This window comes from Trichomycterus rosablanca, chromosome 3 (assembly GCF_030014385.1).
Source record: "Trichomycterus rosablanca isolate fTriRos1 chromosome 3, fTriRos1.hap1, whole genome shotgun sequence".
In the NCBI taxonomy this organism is placed as follows: domain Eukaryota; kingdom Metazoa; phylum Chordata; class Actinopteri; order Siluriformes; family Trichomycteridae; genus Trichomycterus; species Trichomycterus rosablanca.
The window spans coordinates 5,504,911-5,523,432 of record NC_085990.1 but is presented as its reverse complement, the minus strand read 5'-3'; the positions used below and the strand labels follow the sequence as shown (position 1 = coordinate 5,523,432).

At 39.9% G+C, this 18,522-nt stretch overlaps 3 protein-coding genes across 3 annotated transcripts; 2 read left to right on the top strand and 1 right to left on the bottom strand.

The window, feature by feature from the left end:
* Positions 1–4,370, top strand: atg12 (ATG12 autophagy related 12 homolog (S. cerevisiae)). The gene is made up of 4 exons (XM_062991740.1): positions 1–144; positions 2,504–2,640; positions 2,836–2,898; positions 4,214–4,370. Exons 1-4 carry the CDS (start codon positions 33–35, stop codon positions 4,271–4,273), a joined length of 372 nt encoding a protein of 123 aa, XP_062847810.1. The 5' UTR covers positions 1–32; the 3' UTR covers positions 4,274–4,370.
* Positions 4,371–6,094: 1,724 nt separating this feature from the next.
* On the top strand, positions 6,095–11,123 carry si:ch211-149k23.9 (germ cell-specific gene 1-like protein). The gene is made up of 6 exons (XM_062991738.1): positions 6,095–6,290; positions 7,579–7,770; positions 7,970–8,017; positions 9,081–9,233; positions 9,344–9,455; positions 10,683–11,123. The coding sequence occupies exons 1-6, from the start codon at positions 6,095–6,097 to the stop codon at positions 11,050–11,052; spliced, it is 1,071 nt and encodes a 356-aa protein (XP_062847808.1). The 3' UTR covers positions 11,053–11,123.
* A 2,213-nt stretch (positions 11,124–13,336) lies between these two features.
* On the bottom strand, positions 13,337–16,069 carry rcvrn2 (recoverin 2). Its single transcript, XM_062991739.1, has 3 exons — positions 15,689–16,069; positions 13,558–13,669; positions 13,337–13,422 (listed from the first exon to the last, which is right to left on the bottom strand). Exons 1-3 carry the CDS (start codon positions 16,067–16,069, stop codon positions 13,337–13,339), a joined length of 579 nt encoding a protein of 192 aa, XP_062847809.1.
* Between the last annotated feature and the right edge of the window lie 2,453 nt (positions 16,070–18,522).

The following is an 18,522-nucleotide window of genomic DNA, read 5'->3' as shown; positions in this document are numbered from 1 at the left end:
CGCGCTCTGTTAGTGTGTGTACATGCTAAAGGATGTCGGAAAACGCTGAGTCTCCCACAGAAACACAAAAAGACGAATCATCCACACAGCACAATGCTGGCGCAGATCCTGGAGATTCTGGAAAGCTGGATGACAAGAAAAAAAGCGAGTTAATTTTATATAAACATTGCGATATAAATTCAAAATACACTATTTGTTTTGCGATATGTGCCGAGCTACGCGAGTTACTTCCGCTATGGTTGATTGACAGGACAGCGAGCGAATCAAATGTCGGGATTGTTTGTCGTTGACCAATAGCGAAGCAGCGTGAGCTGTAAACAAACATCAGGGCGGTGCATTAGCGATTATACTGTTAAACTGATGTTAACGTGATAAACACAATGTTGCCCGCAGAACTGACACATAATACACTTATTGCTTTATTTAATTTATTACTTTGCAGAATGATATAAATAAAGTATTTTATTCGAAACGTTATTATACCCAGTATTGCAGCTAACATGTATAACTTTTATTTGAGTAAATGCTTGTTATTACACAATGTGACCAAATATACGCAACTATTGAATGTTGCTTTCTTGATGGTATTTGATAATAATAACAATCGAGGGCATATTGAATGCTTTTATTTATCATATTGTATTTGTAATAGTTTTAGGGTTTCCACTGTTATAAATCCACCCATAAAAAAACCTCATCAAGATCATCATGCCCCACAATTTTAAGTGTGTGCTGTAGTGGTGTAAAGCTTACCTCCATTGGACTCTGAAGCAATGAAAACATTCTCTGAATCCCCCACTAAAACAGCATTGATTCTCTATGCTGATTCTGCTGCCGGTGGGTAGCACTGTCACCTCACAGCAAGAAGGTCCTGGGTTTGATCCCCAGGTGGGGGCGGTCCAGGTCCTTTCTGTGTGGAGTTTGCATGTTCTCCCTGTGTCTGTGTGGGTTTCCTTCGGGAGCTCCGGTTTCCTCCCACAGTCCAAAGACGTGTTTGTTTGTTTGTTTATTAGGATTTTAAAGTCATGTTTTACACTTTGGTTACATTCATGACGGGAACGGTAGTTACTCATTACACAAGGTGGGCGGCACGGTGGCTAAGTGGGTAGCACTGTCGCCTCACAGCAAGAAATTCCTGGGTTCGATCCCCAGGTGAGGCGGTCCGGGTCCTTTCTGTGTGGAGTTTGCATGTTCTCCTCGTGTCTGCGTGGGTTTCCCCCTGGTGCTCCGGTTTCCTCCCACAGTTAAAAAAAAAAACATGCAGTCAGTTTAATTGGAGATGGAAAATTGTCCAAGACTGTGTTTGATATAACCTTGTGTAATGATGAATCTTGTGTAATGATGAATCTTGTGTAATGAGTAACTACCGTTCCTGTCATGAATGTAACCAAAGTGTAAAACATGATGTTAAAATCCTAATAAACAAACATTACACAAGGTATATCATATACAGTAATGGACAATGTAGTGTCTCCAATTCACCTCACTTGCATGTCTTTGGACAGTGGGAGGAAACCGGAGCACCCGGAGGAAACCCACGCAGACACAGGAAGAACGTGCAAACTCCACACAGAAAGGACCCGGACCGCCCTTACCTGGGGATCGAACCCAGGACCTTCTTGCTGTGGGGCGACAGTGCTACCCACTTAGCCACCGTGTCCAAGAACATGCAAGTGTGTGAATTGGGAAAAACAAAATTGTCCATGACTGTGTTTGACATTAAAGACTTGAAATGATTAATCTTGTGTAACCAGTAACTACCGTTTCTGTCATGAATGTAACCAAAGTGTGTAAAACATGATGTTAAAATCCTAATAAATAAATAAACTACTGCCAGATAGTGGTTTAAACTCTGCATGGGTAGTGCTCGATTTTTTACTCAAATAGCTGCTTAGCTACACATGGCATTATAAGAAGTATAAACAAGCAACAAACCAGTATTATGCCAATTATTAATGCTCATTAGTCATTACAGAAACATGACCTTCACCATACTCAACACTTTTAAAATAGAATTAAATTAGCAAGCAGGCAAAGTGGCAGCTGAAGTCTAGCGGTTCGAGTACTTGACTAGTAACCAGAAGGTCGCTGGTTCAAGCCCCACCACTGCCAGGTTGCTGCTGTTGGGCCCTTGAGCAAGGCCCTAAACCATCAATTGCTCAGACTGTATACTGTCACTGTACTGTAAGTCTCTTTGGATAAAGGCATCAGCTAAATGCTGAAAACGTAAAAACTCATTGTGCTTGAATTAAAGTGAATTTTTTGCAGGCATATTTCAAAATCTAGTAAGTTCTGTCTTTTTTATAAAGTGGTTTTCTAGTAAGTTTGGGTTTGGGTGGGTCATGTACCTTGGACAGTGAATCATATAAGCAATTTACTGTACATGCTAAACTCGATGAATGGACAGAATGGACCAGTATCTTAAATACTATTCTAGTTTTCATTCTTATTGACTCTCTTAAATACTGATGCTAATACTTCATGTGTTTTTGGCCTCTTGCAGTTGACGTGCTGTTGAAGGCAGTTGGAGACACGCCGATAATGAAGACTAAGAAATGGTCGGTGGAGAAAGGAAGGACCGTGCAGTCTCTTGCTCAGTTCATTTCACGCTTTCTTAAACTCGAGCCTAATGAACAACTGGTAAAAACCTGAACCCAGCTGATTCCTTTATTATTATTATTATTATTAACAGATCATGTTAAAATCATACAACATTAAGCAAAACATACAGTAGTATCAATGTGTAAGAATAGATTAATTTAGATTTATGTATTTGAGTGCCTAAACTGGTTAATTATGCACTGCTTTACACACATGTATATATATATTTTTCAGTTTATATACGTCAATCAGTCATTTGCTCCGTCACCAGATCAAGAAGTTGGTGTACTTTTTGAGGTAAGCGTATGTTAGAATATTTATGCTAAGATACAACATAATAAGTGGTACATGTTTCTCATGTTTTTATTTTTATTTACAAAATAGAGACATATCTTAAGCTATAACCAGTTTTCTGTTATCTAACATGCACGAGATAGTTACATACACTGATCAGCCATAACATTAAAACCACCTCCTTGTTTCTACACTCACTGTCCATTTTATCAGCTCCACTTACCATATAGGAGCACTTTGTAGTTCTACAATTACTGACTGTAGTCCATCTGTTTCTCTACATGCTTTGTTAGCCCCCTTTCACCCTGTTCTTCAATGGTCAGGACCACCACAGGACCACTACAGAGCAGGTATTATTTAGGTGGTGGATCATTCTCAGCACTGCAGTGACACTGACATGGTGGTGGTGTGTTAGTGTGTGTTGTGCTGGTATGAGTGGATCAGACACAGCAGCGCTGATGGAGTTTTTAAACACCTCACTGTCACTGCTGGACTGAGAATAGTCCACCAACCAAAAATATCCAGCCAACAGCGCCCTGTGGGCAGCGTCCTGTGACCACTGATGAAGGTGTAGAAGATGACCGACTCAAACAGCAGCAATAGATGAGCGATCGTCTCTGACTTTACATCTACAAGGTGGACCAACTAGGTAGGAGTGTCTAATAGAGTGGACAGTGAGTGGACACGGTATTTAAAAACTCCAGCAGCGCTGCTGTGTCTGATCCACTCATACCAGCACAACACACACTAACACACCACCACCATGTCAGTGTCACTGCAGTGCTGAGAATCATCCACTACCTAAATAATACCTGCTCTGTGGTGGTCCTGACAATTGAAGAACAGGGTGAAAGCAGGCTAAAAAAAGGTATGTAGAGAAACAGATGGACTACAGTCAGTAATTGTAGAACTACAAAGTGCTTGTATATGGTAAGTGGAGCTGATAAAATGGACAGTGAGTGTAGAAACAAGGAGGTGGTTTTAATGTTATGGCTGAACAGTGTACACTGTAATACCATACAGATGTTAATCCTGCCAGCAGAGGCTGCTGTGGGTGATTTTATACCCATTAAAAGTGTCATTAACTGGAATGTTCAGTTATTTTTAGATCGTCTGTTTATGTGTTTATTACAATTAATTTACAATATTTGCAGTGATGCTTCCTTGCATTTTGTTACTTCAATTAAAAAGACTAAATTACACATTTATTGTGGCAAACACTTAAATACACAAGATGGGGCTTTTAAGTTAATGTGTAAATAGATTTTGCATGTTTTTGGCAGGTGTTATATTTACTTTATCTCTTTTTGTGTTTTAGTGTTTCGGAAGTGATGGGAAACTTGTTCTGCATTATTGCAAGTCACAAGCCTGGGGATGACCAATTTAGACACACCCTTTATGACCCTTTGTTTTGTAATGTTCTAACTTTTTGTTGTGTAATAAATGTAAATAAATTATTGTGACGTATTAACTCATGTATCTTTTCTGTATATTTATTTTTTCCTCTTTGCTCTAATAGTCTTGAGTTTTGAGTCACATTGATTACTGAGATGAGGGATTACGGTGCAGAGGTGCACCCCTGCTTTAAAACAAACACCTGCTGTGTTTAATCTTGCTGCATGATTGGATTATTCGAAAAGGCTGATGTGTGATTTGTTCAGTAAACACAGTGTAGTCTGCTGTTTTACTAGATTACACAAAATCTAGGCTTGGACTGGGACACCGGTTCTTAAGCAGACAGCAAAAAGGATGAGATTTGTGCAGCCATGTACAGAAGATGAGGAATGACCAGACAAGTGTGAGATTATAAGGAGAGAAGCTGCCTGCTTAGTTGTAGAGCTGAGAGTCAGTGCTGCTTACAAAAATAAGAAACTGAGACTACGATTGCAAGTAAGTAAGTAATCTTTACTAACATGAAGTAAAGATGTGTAGGTAGTCAACTTGTTTATGAGAAAAACTTGAGATTTCTTTTTGTTTCTGTTGTTTTGATAATTTGTTATTTGTGCATTGGATTAAATTAGAGGAAAGAAAACTTAAAATGTTTTTGTCTATTTTGGATTCAAGTAGTACATTTACTTTTTCGGCATTTAGCAGAAGCTCTTATCCAGAGCGACTTACAGAAGTGCTTCCATAGTGAACATTACCTTACTAGTTTAAGCAGACAACAGTTTAAGAACACGAATCTGCTGAAACCCTGTTAAAACCAAAGATTTTTTTTTGTTGCAGGAAATGAATAAGAGTGTTAGTAAGTAAGTACAAGTCAGTTTAAGTGCTTAGTAAAGAGGTGATGAAGGTTTTTAATCGTCTTTTGTAGACAGTGAGAGACTCAGATGTTCGAACAGACAGAGGAAGCTCGTTCCACCACTTGGGTGCAAGTACAGAGAAGAGCCTTGATGCTGATGCTCGTCTTCCTCGAGTCCTGGGTGGAGGATCAAGTCGAGTGAGACTAGTGGCTCGGAGGTTGCGTGGTACAGAGCGGGGTTTGATTAGACCTCGAAGGTAGCTTGGGGCTGGTCCATATTTGGCTTTGTAGGTGAGCATCAGTGTTTTAAACTGAATGCGTGCAGCTACAGGAAGCCAGTGAAGAGAACGCAGCAGTGGGGTGATGGTGTACAGCAGTGGGGTGATGTGGCAGTCTTTAGGTTGGTTAACAACCAGGCGAGCAGCTGCATTTTGAATGAGCTGCAAGGGTTTAATAGTGGTAGCCTGTTATGAAGCTGCTGTTATATTTAAACGAATAGATGAAAGTCTTAATGAGCAGCTGTGTTTTAAATATTACTTTAAAGCTTTTATGAATAAATAATTCTTAAATGTAAACATCATCCTCTAGTGTAGACTCTGCATGAAAACAGTTATCCCCTGTCATATTGCTTCTATTATATTTGTCAAATGAATTGCTAATTATTATAATTAAATCTTTGCTAATTGTATTTCAATCTGTTTATATATCATTTGTCAAACTGTATCATTTACAGGACTGTTATAACTAGTCCAAAGTGCTACATTTTCAGGTATGAACGGCTCCTTTAAGGTCACGTAACAGCATCTCTGTTGTATTCAGTTCAGGACTTTATTATCACCAGATTAAACCCTAATAACGTTTCAGCCACTTGGTCATAAACATGCTGATAGATCTATCTCGGTGTAAAATGTTATGGTTAATTTGCAATTGTCTGATCGTCTCTGTTCTTCAGGTGCCATGTTGGACCACATGAATCGGCGCTCTCGCTCTCTGCTCTGTCTCAGCCTGACCTCTCTCGCTCTGGCTCTCTCCGTGCTGGCCTTCTGCACCTCTTACTGGTGTGAGGGGACACATAAAGTGGTCAAACCACTCTGTCTGTCTCCTGTCAAAATGGAGAAATGTGGTCAGAACAACAGCCAGCCTTTTACCACGGGTACAGTGCCTTCAGGTAAAGGTGTAAAATGTGAAGATAATATTATATACAGCGTAAAAGGCAGCATACTCTAATAATACTGAGAGAAGCCAAGTAAAAGAAATATGTTCCAAAGATTGATCCAGAGCTATCATTTTATTCTGTCTCTTTATTACAATTCTAAATGCTTTAATAATAGAATACGTAGAATAGAACCACATAAGGGTTACATTAGCCCACTGGGTTACATTAACACTAGGTCATTATATAACAGTGTACAGGCTGGGCTATTTTAACCATATATTTCTGGGTTATGTGTACAACCCAACCTGCTAGGTTACTTAAACCAAAAAATCTTATGACCTAGGTATGATTTGGTTTTTTTTTTTTACCCTCATTTTTAGTCTGATATTGATTATTGACTACATATAAAGGAATAAAATACATAATTTAGTAATTGTTAATAAATAAAAATATAACATGTAATTGAGTTTGTATTTAGTACAGTTTTGTTGCTACAAATGTTAACTTTTTTAAAGAAGCTTTAAACTGATTTTATGTTCCCCCTACCTTCCACTAAAAAGCCACATTTGTTTACAGGAATAAAATACAATAACTGATGGTTTTAGATTTTCTCCTGCTGAGGAACAGATTTGCAGCCGAGCATTTATAGATTTGACATATTTGCATTTGCCTCATTTAGCAGATGCTTTTATCCAAAGCAACTTACAATTATGACGGATTACAATTAGAGCAATTGAGGGTTAAGGGCCCGACAGTGGCAATTGAGGCGAAATGGCTTGAACCAGCAACCTTCTGATTATTAGTCAAGTGTCTTAACCACTGACCTACCACAGTCATGGTCGCTGCAATGGTAGATATAGGCCTACACTGATTCACCATGATGTTAAAACCACCAGCCTAATATAATGTCGACACAGCTCTGACCTACTGACAAATGGACTTCACATGACATCTGATGGAATTCTGAAGGAGTACAAATGCTCTTTTGATGGAATGGTCACACATTCCCACAGACATATTTCAATATCTGGTGAGAAGCCTTCTCAAAAGACTGGCTGTTGTTATGGCTAAAATGATCACATAGTGGCCACTCTATTTTAATACTGTTTATTTTTAAAACGGGATGTTCAACACGCTCATGGTCAGGTGTCTAAATACTTTTGGCCATAAAGTGTATTTATTAATTCTGGTATTACAAGATAAAATGATAATCTACTAATTACTTTTTAACAATGTTTGCCAGATTTGTTCATTCTAGATGTTTGACCTTACTCTGTCCTTACAGAAATTCCTACCCCAGAGGACACAGGCCCCTCTAACACAACAATATCACCTGAACAGAGGGAGGAACTTGATAAGATTCAGCAGAGAAAATTGGCCAATGCAGTCCAGTACATTTGGGAAACAGGAGAGGACAAGTACATGTTCCGCTACTTCCACACTGGATTTTGGGAGTCTTGTGAGAAACATGTTGATGGTAAGAGAAACGATGGAGACAAAGGAGTCTAATAAAGTAATGATAGAACTAAAACTGAAGAGATCAGATCTGTAGGTTATTTGTTTGGAAAATGTAGCTACAGCACAGTGTAATTGAAATGCTAGTCTTTCAGATTTTTTATATTAAATAGTTATTGATTATTGAAGAATTATTGTTTTTTTTTATATGTACTCTTCAGGAGAACGTTGTCGCAGATTCCTTGATCTTACCCCCGGGGAAACCCATGGTGAGAATACAGTTTGAATGCATTTGTATATACATACTGTACATGCCTGTTGATTTCTGAATATGATGTACAGTACATATACACTTGGTCTGATCTCCATTCAAGTTATAATAGATGAACACATTATAAAAACAACATACAAAAATTAGTTAATTACTTAATGTGGCCCTTACTGGACACATTGATAAATTATTTGTAGTCAAACATTGAAAAGTGAATCTTGCTCCAGATGCTCCAGGTGGGACAGGGTTAAATGGAATGCAGTCGAGATTGCATCCTCCGAACACAGCTCTCAAAGCACTTCATACTAATCGGTGTCAAAGCAACTGGATGATACTGGGTGACTGGGAGTCATTAATACACCTGTATTATAATGCAACTGCATGTGGAAACTACAGCCTTATAAACTCAGTCCAAGCACATTTTATTTGTAATAATATCAAAAGTTTTGATGTTCATTAATTTCATGTTTGGAATATTTACACAATTAAACTCATGTTGGCAGCGGGATTTTCCGCTAGCACACCAGTGCCGAGATTCTGAAACTTGGCTTTGCCACCGGTCGGCTGGGCGCCATCTAGCAGGCATAATTGGCAGTGACTGTATGGAGGGATGAGTGGAATATGTGGGCGGGGTCTTCAAATGCTGTGTAAGGTCCCTGATTGGCTGATAGAGGCGCCTGTGCAGACTGCATGGGTGGAAAAGGGTTCCGTTAAGGGCTGTGCGTGGGTTAGAGGAAGCGTGAGCAGCAATATACTCACCTCAACTGCAAAAAATCGGGGATCCCCCAGCAGCGGATGACATATTGACTACGCTAAATTGTGAGAAAGTGGGAGAAAAAGGCATTATATATATGGGGTCACCCATGATTCTGCAGGGTACCTTTTCATCCTACATGACCATTCCATTCACTCATAACTACATAGATACTCCACATACTTACATATTTGTCCAGCATAGACTGTAAATGATTATTGATAAAAAAATTATTAAATGAAACCACATTTTGATTAATTTTATTAATACACTCTATAAAGATTCCCTTTTTCTGACTGTCTGTTAGGTGTCTTCTGGTTGTCTATGGTTTCCGAGTTCACGTACATCAGTTTGTTGGGAATGGGTTTTCTGCTCATGTGGTTGGACGTTCTTTGTTCTCATAAAGAAATGCATGCTCTTAAAATCAATGCATTTGCTGCATTATGCATCGCGCTGTCGGGTATGAGGCTCTATAAAACTATTAAACAATGATTTACCTTTATATTACATATGGTATAAAATAATATATTTGTACTGTTTTGTACCTCTGTCTTTTTTCTTTTCCTTTAGCGTTAATTGGCATGGTCGCCCACATGATGTACACCACAGTCTTTCAGCTGACTGTCATTGTAGGACCCAAAGACTGGAGACCTCAAAATTGGGACTATGGCTGGTCATTTGTGTAAGTTTACTCAGCCAACTCTCAAATACTGTTCAGATTAAGATTTCAGTTTAAGTCACCCTTTATGAGACCCAGTAATAATACACTTTATGGCCAAAAGTATTCGGACACCTGATCACACGCTTGTTGGACCTCACAAAACAAATGAGTTTAAAACATGATTTTTTTTTTTTAGATATAACAGCCTTCTGAGAACTGAAGGACACTGAAGATACTTTTAAACCAAGCTTTTCTTCATGTGTTTGTAGAGCTTGCTTTGTGCACAGGGGCACAGTCATGCTAAAAAGTGCCTTCCCTAAACTGTTGCTGCAAACCTGAAAGCATATACACCAATCAGCCATAACATTAAAACCACCTCCTTGTTTCTACAATCACTGTCCATTTTATCAGCTCCACTTACCATATAGAAGCACTTTGTAGTTCTACAATTACTGACTGTAGTCCATCTGTTTCTCTGCATGCTTTGTTACCCCCCTTTCATGCTGTTCTTTAATGGTCAGGACCCCCATAGGACCAACTCAAACAGCAGCGATAGATGAGCGACCATCTCTGACTTACATCTACAAGGTGGACCAACTAGGTAGGAGTGTCTAATAGAGTGGACAGTGAGTGGACACGGTATTTAAAAACTCCAGCAGCGCTGTGTCTGATCCAGTCATACCAGCACAACACACACTAACACACCACCACCATGTCATTGTCACTGCAGTGCTGAGAATGATTCACCACCTAAATAATACCTGTCCTGTAGTGGTCCTGTGGGGGTCCTGACCATTAAAGAACAGGGTGAAAGCAGGCTAAAAAGGTATGCAGAAAAATGGATGGACTACAGTCAGTAATTGAAGAACTACAAAGTGCTTCTATATGGTAAGTGGAGCTGATAAAATAGACAGTGAGTGTAGAAACAAGGAGGTGGTTTTAATGTTATGGCTGATCAGTGTAATTTCATTTATATTATTTATGAGCAATTGGTATAGCTGAAACACTTCAGTTTAATAAGTAGAAGAGGTGTCCCAGTACTTGCACAGTCTATGTAGTGTAAACAGAACTGATTAGTGCGTTTTGACCAAGTCTGCTAAGACATAGAGTAAGACATAGAGTAAGACATAGAGTAGGTTGTCCCTGCAAAAGCAGTATCTCTAGTAAAGACAACACCCTTACAATTAAAATGTATTTTCTGCAGTTTCATTTGTAATTGTTTAATTCTTGTTATGCTTCACCCCTCAGTTTGGCCTGGGTGTCGTTCAGCTGCTGTATGGGTGCCGCCGTCCTCACCCTGAACTCATACACTAAAACTCTCATCGAGCTTCGGCGTCGACGGAGGCTGCTGCTGGAGGAAACACGCGCCGCTCCATCTTATGATGAAGTGGTTTCAGGAGACGGGATCTACTCGGTCAGTGGTCTGTTGCAGTGCCAGGACTGGATGATGGACAGCATCTGGGCGGAGCGTGGGAACATGGGACTAAGTGGAGATGGGGACCTGCCTACGCTGGTGCTGGTAGGAGGATGCAGACCGCAGGAGTGTGAGGACTGTGAGATGGAGATGGATGAAATAGAACAGGCCGTTGAAAGGACCGACTTGTTAACAGGAGTGTAGAAATTCTGTACATTTAGGATGTACCTGAAAATATTATCATGTGGGGGGAATTGAAATGAAACTATGTTAAGTCTAATGAACAAGGTGACATGCTGACACTAAAAGCTTCTGCAAGCAGATTAGTTGAAAAATGGATTTTTCAGGCTCATTGTGAAGTCTGAGCGCTCGTAGAAATGAAATCTTTAGTGGATTATGTTTAGATTGGATATTATTATTATCCTTTATTTGATCAATCTGCCTTTATTCTATCTTTCTTTAGACATGTTTAACTTGCACACACTGGGATTTTCTGTACAAACTGATTTAGCTGTCTATTATATTTATTTATTTATAAGGATTTGAAATGGATGTTCTCCACTTTGGTTCTATTTATGACAGGACAGGTAGTTATGGGTTACCCATGATTCATCAGTTTAAGTTTAATGTCAAACACCATCATGGCCTATTTTAAATCTCCAGTTCACTTAACTTGCATGTCTTTGTACTGTGGAAAAAAACCAGAGCTTTCAGAGGAAACCCACACAAACACGGGGAGAACATGCAAACTTTATACAGAATCGACCCAGCCTGCTCCACCTAGGAATGGAGCCTAGAACCTTCTTGTTGTGAGGCGACAGTGCTACCCAATGAGCCACCATGCCGCCTCTATCTATCTATCTGTCTGTCTGTCTTTCTTTCTATCTGTCTATCTATCTGTCTATTTGTCTGTTTATCTGTCTGTCTTTATCTGTCTGTCTATCTATCTGTCTGTCAGTTTGTCTATCTCTCTATGTTGTAGCAGAAGGTGTGTGTGACAGCATCACGGTTGTTGTGACCTAAGTTTAAACTTTGCCTTTGGTCACTTAGGTCAGTGTGGTCACTTTGGTTACTTTGGTCACTTTGGTCGGTTTGGTTCTCAATTTAAGAATCAAAAGCTAATATGATACACACTGTCGCGTTGTTACTATATAGAAGATTGACAAAATAAGGGTCTGTGTGCCAGCCAGTATGAATGAGCCAATACAAGGTGACATTTCCTTTGACTACTTAACAGCTTTAATTGTTTTAAAGTAATTTCACACAACTGCTTAATGGTTTACGGTGGGGTGTTAGATCACTGTTAAAGAAGAATAAAAGAAACATGACTTCCTCTTAGTGCTTATCAAACCACTCCTGCGTAACTAGAGCACTGTTAATGGGGCATTATAATCCTGGAATATTGAAACATATTAGAAAAGCATGCATCTGGTCCTTCATCCTTCAGCTCTGTTTGTATATAAATGCTTTGAGATATAGAGAATATCAAACTATATTCCTTAGTTGTGCATTACTTATTATGATAGGTTTTGTGCTTCTTGTACTATATCATGTATTTTTGCACATTAGTGCAACCACAGAATCTCTTTGCTGGTTTTGTTGGGAAGTCAGTAACCCTTTTAGTCCCTTTGGCCTATGTCGTTCAAACTGTTTTTTTTCTTACAGTGAAATTGTGTATCAGTCAACATACAATCAGCCAATATACAATATATACAATGTGCTGCCTGAGCAGCTCTGTTTGTAATAGTGATTGAGTTCATATTCAAGCCTATCCCAGCTTTTCAATGGGCGCAAGGCACACAGTAACACCCTGGACGGGGCGCCAGTTCATCGCAGGGCAGACACACGTACACACACACACACACAAACACATACACACACTCATTCACCTATAAGGCAATTCAGTGTCCAGTTAACCTAATTGCATATTTTTGGATTGTGGGAAGAAACCGGAGCGCCCGGAGGAAACCCACGCAGACACGAGGAGGACATGCAAACTCCACAGAGAAAGGCCCAGGGCCACCCCACCTGGGGGATCGTGGGGATCGAACCCAGGAACTTCTTGCTGTGAGGCGACAGTGCTCCCCACCGAGCAGCCCATTAAAATAACAGTTACAATCATAACAGATGATGGAATTCCATACATGAGAGTCTTCAGATTCTTTAAAAATTTTATTTGAGCACATATACACAAGTCAAAAACAGTAAGGTCATTAAACACTTCTAGTAAAGAACAGTAAATTCCACTGCATGTATTTAGGAAAGAAAAGCTGAATCACCTTTGTTATGCAACTTTTCCATACAGGTTATGGTGTCAGTGTCATTGTGTGAGTTATTAAAATAAACTATTCTGATTAAGATGTCATGTAACTAAAAGCACAAGCTCTGTTTCTCTGTTCAGTAGTTAGAATCTGAAATAGCCATGCGAAAGCATTAACACTGCGACCAAAGCATACCCCCCTATACTGGGTTTGGCTTTTGTGTTGATTTATTTTTTGGGCTCGTACTGGATCAGGCGGAGGGCGTTATCATTGTCCATTATACCCTGTATGAACTCCCCTTCAGCCAAGCGTTCTGAGTGAGGGAGAGAGAAAAAACACTTAAAAATATTCTTTATACGTCAACAACAATAAATAATAATTGTACTTATAATAATAAAATAAATGCATTTATTTAAATGTATTTGCAGCTTTTGCGATGTTATCTTACCACTGTCTTTTTTGTTAAAGTAAGACCACAGTTTGTGTGCTCTTTTTTCTGGTGTGTTCTCATCATCTGGTAAATTGGCTTGTTCTTCCTTGGGAATCATTTTAAAGATGGCCTGTGGGATAAAGAAAAAAGAACTGTAAAATATTAGAAATGTAATGTATTGTAAGTAATGTATGTGTGTTGGGGACACTGAATGGCTTTTTAACACATATTGTTCTGTGATACGTTTTGAAAATGTACATTTACATTTTCGGCATTTAGCAGACGCCTTTATCCAAGGGACTTACAGTATACAGTTTAAGCAACTGAGGGTTAAGGGCCTTGCTCAAGGGCCCAACAGTTGCAACCTGGATGTGGTGGGGTTTGAACCATCAACCTTCTGTTTACTAGTCCAGTACTAGTCCAGTACCTTACCAGTCCAGTACCTTAACCATTAGGCTACAACTGCCCTGTACATTATTGTAATGAGAAAAGTGGCGCTCGGGTGGTGCAGCAGTAAAACACGCTAGCCCACCGGTGCTGAGATCTCGAGCTCTTTAATCTCATACAGACTTACGATTGGCTGTGTGTCTGTGGGGGAGGAACAATGGCTGAAACAGGGATTACTGTCTCTGACACAAGTATAGTCAAGGTGCCTGCACAGGGGACAGCTGATCACATATGGCAGTGCATGGCTCTCTGCTCGTGATACTGGGCTTTGTGAGACCCTGCCCTGGGCAGGTAAAAATAAGCAATCAGCTGTTTGTGTGTCAAAGGAGGTGCCCCCTCGGTCCGGGGTAGGGGTGGTGGCAGTGACAAGAGAGAGAAGTTCCACCCGGCCAAGACTTAATTAGGGTGCAAATAGGAGGATAAAATAGTCAAAGCTTAGCTGGTAGATATGGTAAAAAAACGAATACAGCGTGAGGTATGATATATGAGGGATTAGGGGATTAGGTGCAGAGGTAAACTGTGCTAGCCTGCTACAGCTGGGATCTAGAGTTTGAATTTCCATCAATTCTGTTGAGCGTTTACATACAGACTTGTAAAGATCGGCTATGTGTGAGGGGTGGATGGTTTAGGCCCTGTGATGGATTGGCATCATGTCTGGGGTGTGCTGCTGCAATGTGCCCGGTGATTTCGGAGTAGCCGGACTCAGTGAAATGAAACTAATCTTAAGGACTTTGCTGGGTATCTCTGCTAAACTCCACTCTGGTTTAGTCCAGTCTACAGCTTGTACAATTTTCTTGATACTGTTGGTACATATTTTCTTTGGTAGTGGCATAACATAACATCTAACAATAAAAATATACAAATAAACAGAACAGCTGCCAGATTTATTAAATAATGAATTCATTTATCATCTGTTTTACCACCGCTTTATTCTGATCATACTTGTGGTGGGTCTGATTATCTAGGGAAAAGTGACAAAACATCCTGAACATGTTGCCAGTCCTTTACAGGGTATCTCCAGTTATCCTGACTGCATGTGTTTGGACTTGTGGGAGGAAACTGGAGCGCCAGAGGAAACTGACTTCCCTGTTACAGCGCACTAATCTGTTTAAGCACCCTTCAAGACCAGCTTTTGGCCACTTAAGCTGATGAGTTGATAAAAAACTTAAAGACTGGTGACATTGCAAGTTAATCTGATCTAATACTTATCTAAATCATAAGCTACTTTGAATAAATATGTTTGGCAAATGAATCAAATAAATGATTCAGCAATTCGTTCATTCATTAATTGTCTGTTTAACACAGTTTATCCTGGTCAGGGTTTTTATGGGTTTTATTTATTAGGCAAAAGGCACAGATGCGTCATAGGGAAAGCGCACGCGCACACACACACACACACACACACACACAGTCACACGAAGGGCAATTTTAGTAGCTCTAATTGACCTGACTGCATGTGTTTGTATTTTCTGGGAGGAAACCACAGACACAGGGAGAACTTTCAAACTCCACACAGAAGGACCCTGGTCTCCCATCAAACCCATGGCCTCCTTGCTGTGAGGTGACAGCGCTACCCACTGCACTACTGTGCCGCCCCATAAGTGATTCAGTTACAAATTAAAGATAATAATAATACTATAATAATGTGGTATAAGGCTTGAATTGTCTCTATTTTTCAGTAAACAGGCATTTAAGAACTTACATTGCATATTTCTGACACTTCTGCCTTGGTGATATAGCCATTCTTGTCGACATCAAAGAGTGAAAAGGCCCATTCTAGCTTCCTCTGTGTCTTTCCACTTGACGTCATATGCAGGGCAATAATGTACTCCTTGAAGTCCAGGGTACCGTCGTCATTTTCGTCAAACGATCGGAAGACGTGCTTTGCATATGTAGTGGCATCGCTGTTAGGAAAGAAACGATCGTAGATCTTCTCAAACTCAGCTGGCGTGATGCGTTCACTTGGGCACTGCTTTTGGAAGTTCTCGTACCACTGGCAGATCTCGGTCTCCGTAAATCTCGTGTTGAGCTTTAGGTCTTCCAGTATTGCCTTGGACATGGCGCTACTCTTGGCGTTCCCCATCGTTGGCTGGTGGATGGATATAAGAGTGGGGTTTTAGTCTGACAGGAGTGCCTTAAAAGACTCTAAGACTTCTAGAGACTTCGAGACAGTTTTTTTCTCTTCTAGCCAAGGAGTCGTCCTACAGAGTGTATGGAACTGCCAGTCTGTTTGAAGCAAGGGTAAGATGTCACATGTAAGAGGAGTAGGAGGGAAAAGGCTAAAAGATAAACTTGTGGGAGGGGAAAGACTTAGGCTGTTACCTTTGATAGCAGTGTTAATTCTGCTAAAGGTGGATTTAGTTTGCCTAATCTTTTGAGCCGTGATCTGGCTGCTTTGCTTCGTCTCTGACTCTTTCTGTAAGTAGCTACAGGTTTTAACGAGCCAAACACGTAGCAGTCACAATAATGTTCGATTGGTAACGTCAGGTCAATTCATTTATTTATTTTTTAGGATTTTAACGTCATGTTTTACACACACAGTCATTTTATACACAGAAACGGTAGTTACTCGTTACACAAGATTCATCAGTTCGCAAGTTTAATATCAAACACAATCACAGAAAATTTTCCAGTTCACCTCACTTGCATGTTTTTGGACTGTGGGAGGAAACCGGAGCTCACGAAGGAACCCACATGGACACAGGGAGAACATGCAAACTCCACACCGAAAGGATCCTGACTGCCCCACCTGGGGATCAAACCCAGGACCTTCTTACTGTGAGGCAACAGTGCTACCCACTGAGCCACCGTGCCACCCAAGTCAGGTCAATTAATTTAGTTTATGTCGATCAATTCGCTTAAATGTTGGTAATAAGTTCAAATTCTTCATTATTGTAGTATAAATTGGAAACTTTTAGGGATTCAACATGTTCTCTAACAAATACAAATCCATTAATACAGTGATTAATGCACTTTGTACAAATTAATCAGTTATTGTCAATTCTTGGTTTTATTAACATTCCACTTGTAGATTGTCAAACCAGTTGTACTGGCAGCAATGTTTGCCATGACTGTCTCCTCCAAGTGTGGTATAATAATGATAATGATGTGGAAAGGGTCTGTAGAGCTCACATGTTCTCCCTGTGTCCGTGTAGGTTTCCTCCTGGTGCTCCGGTTTCCTTCCAGAACTCCAAGGACCTACAGTCAGGCCAATCGGAGCTACTAAGAATGTGTGTGTGTCTGCTTTGTGATGTTCAGGGTGTTTTCTGCCTTTTGCCCAATGAACCAGACCCACTGTGATCCTGACCAGAATAGAGCAGTGCTGAAACAGACAATAAATGAATGAATGATTAAAAGTTTGAAAGATTTGGTACACTTTATTCTGGAGTTGGAAAGCTTTGAAGAAACATAATATGTGAGTTAACTAGGTGGAGTGAGATGCCTAAGCCTCACTATCTGTTCTACAGGTTTTTTCATTATAATCCATTTCTCCATGCTTGGCTTATCACTATTGTTTCTTTATAATTAGTTTTAAGTTTTAGCTTTTACTCTTAAACGTAACACTTTTTAGGTGGTTTGTTCCGTGTTCCATTTTCAGCACACCATAATGTTCCAGATTTTTTATTTTATTTATTTTTTCTATAATGTACGTACATTGCTGTGTTTCATTCTAGTCTGGCGTGTTGATCAGCTAAGAGTAAACAGGGCCATATGGGCCTTTTGGATCAGTCTTCAATTACTTTTAGCTTTGCCTTAGTTTAGGCTTCTTAGTGAGTAACCACACATGTTGTCTGTGCAGGTTTCTTTATATAACACTCCGGCTAATTTTACCCCGGTGACGTATAGAAATCAAGACGAGTCTTTGAGTTGTTTTTGGTCGGCAGTGGTTTGTGCCTTGCAGCTCTTTCATGGATACCATTTTTGCATTCCTCTGTCTTTCTTATTGTGGAATCTTGTACACTGACCTGAACAGACGCAAGTGAGGCCTCAGTTTCTAAATGTGTGTCTGGGTTCTTTTGAGACATACTGGATGAGTGATCAGTGCGTTCTTGTGGAAAATTTGGTAGGCCGTCCACTCACCACTGTTCCAGGTTATTTGTGGATAATGGCTCTCACAGTGGTTCACTGGAGTTCCACAATCTTTATAACCAGCACTTTTCTATTATGATTAAAGAATATATCATGTCATGGCATATATCTATCTGTCTGTCTGTTTGTTTGTGTGTAGAAGCTCTGCAATCAAGGACGGATTAAGGATAGTCTGGGCCCCTGGGCAAAGAGTTGAGCAAGGCCCTTAACCCTCAATTGCTCATTGTGTTCAGCTCATTGTGTAAGTCGCTTTGGATAAAAGCATCTGCTAAATGCTGAAAATGTAAATGTAATGTAAAATGTAAATAATTGCAAAATTGCTAAATTAATTTGTGTCTCTGCGCTTAAGAGAAATTGAACATAATAATTTTGAAACAATACAAATTCAGAAACATTAAGTAAGGGCCTGAATCGCATATTTGCAACAAAACGTCTGTTATGAAATAT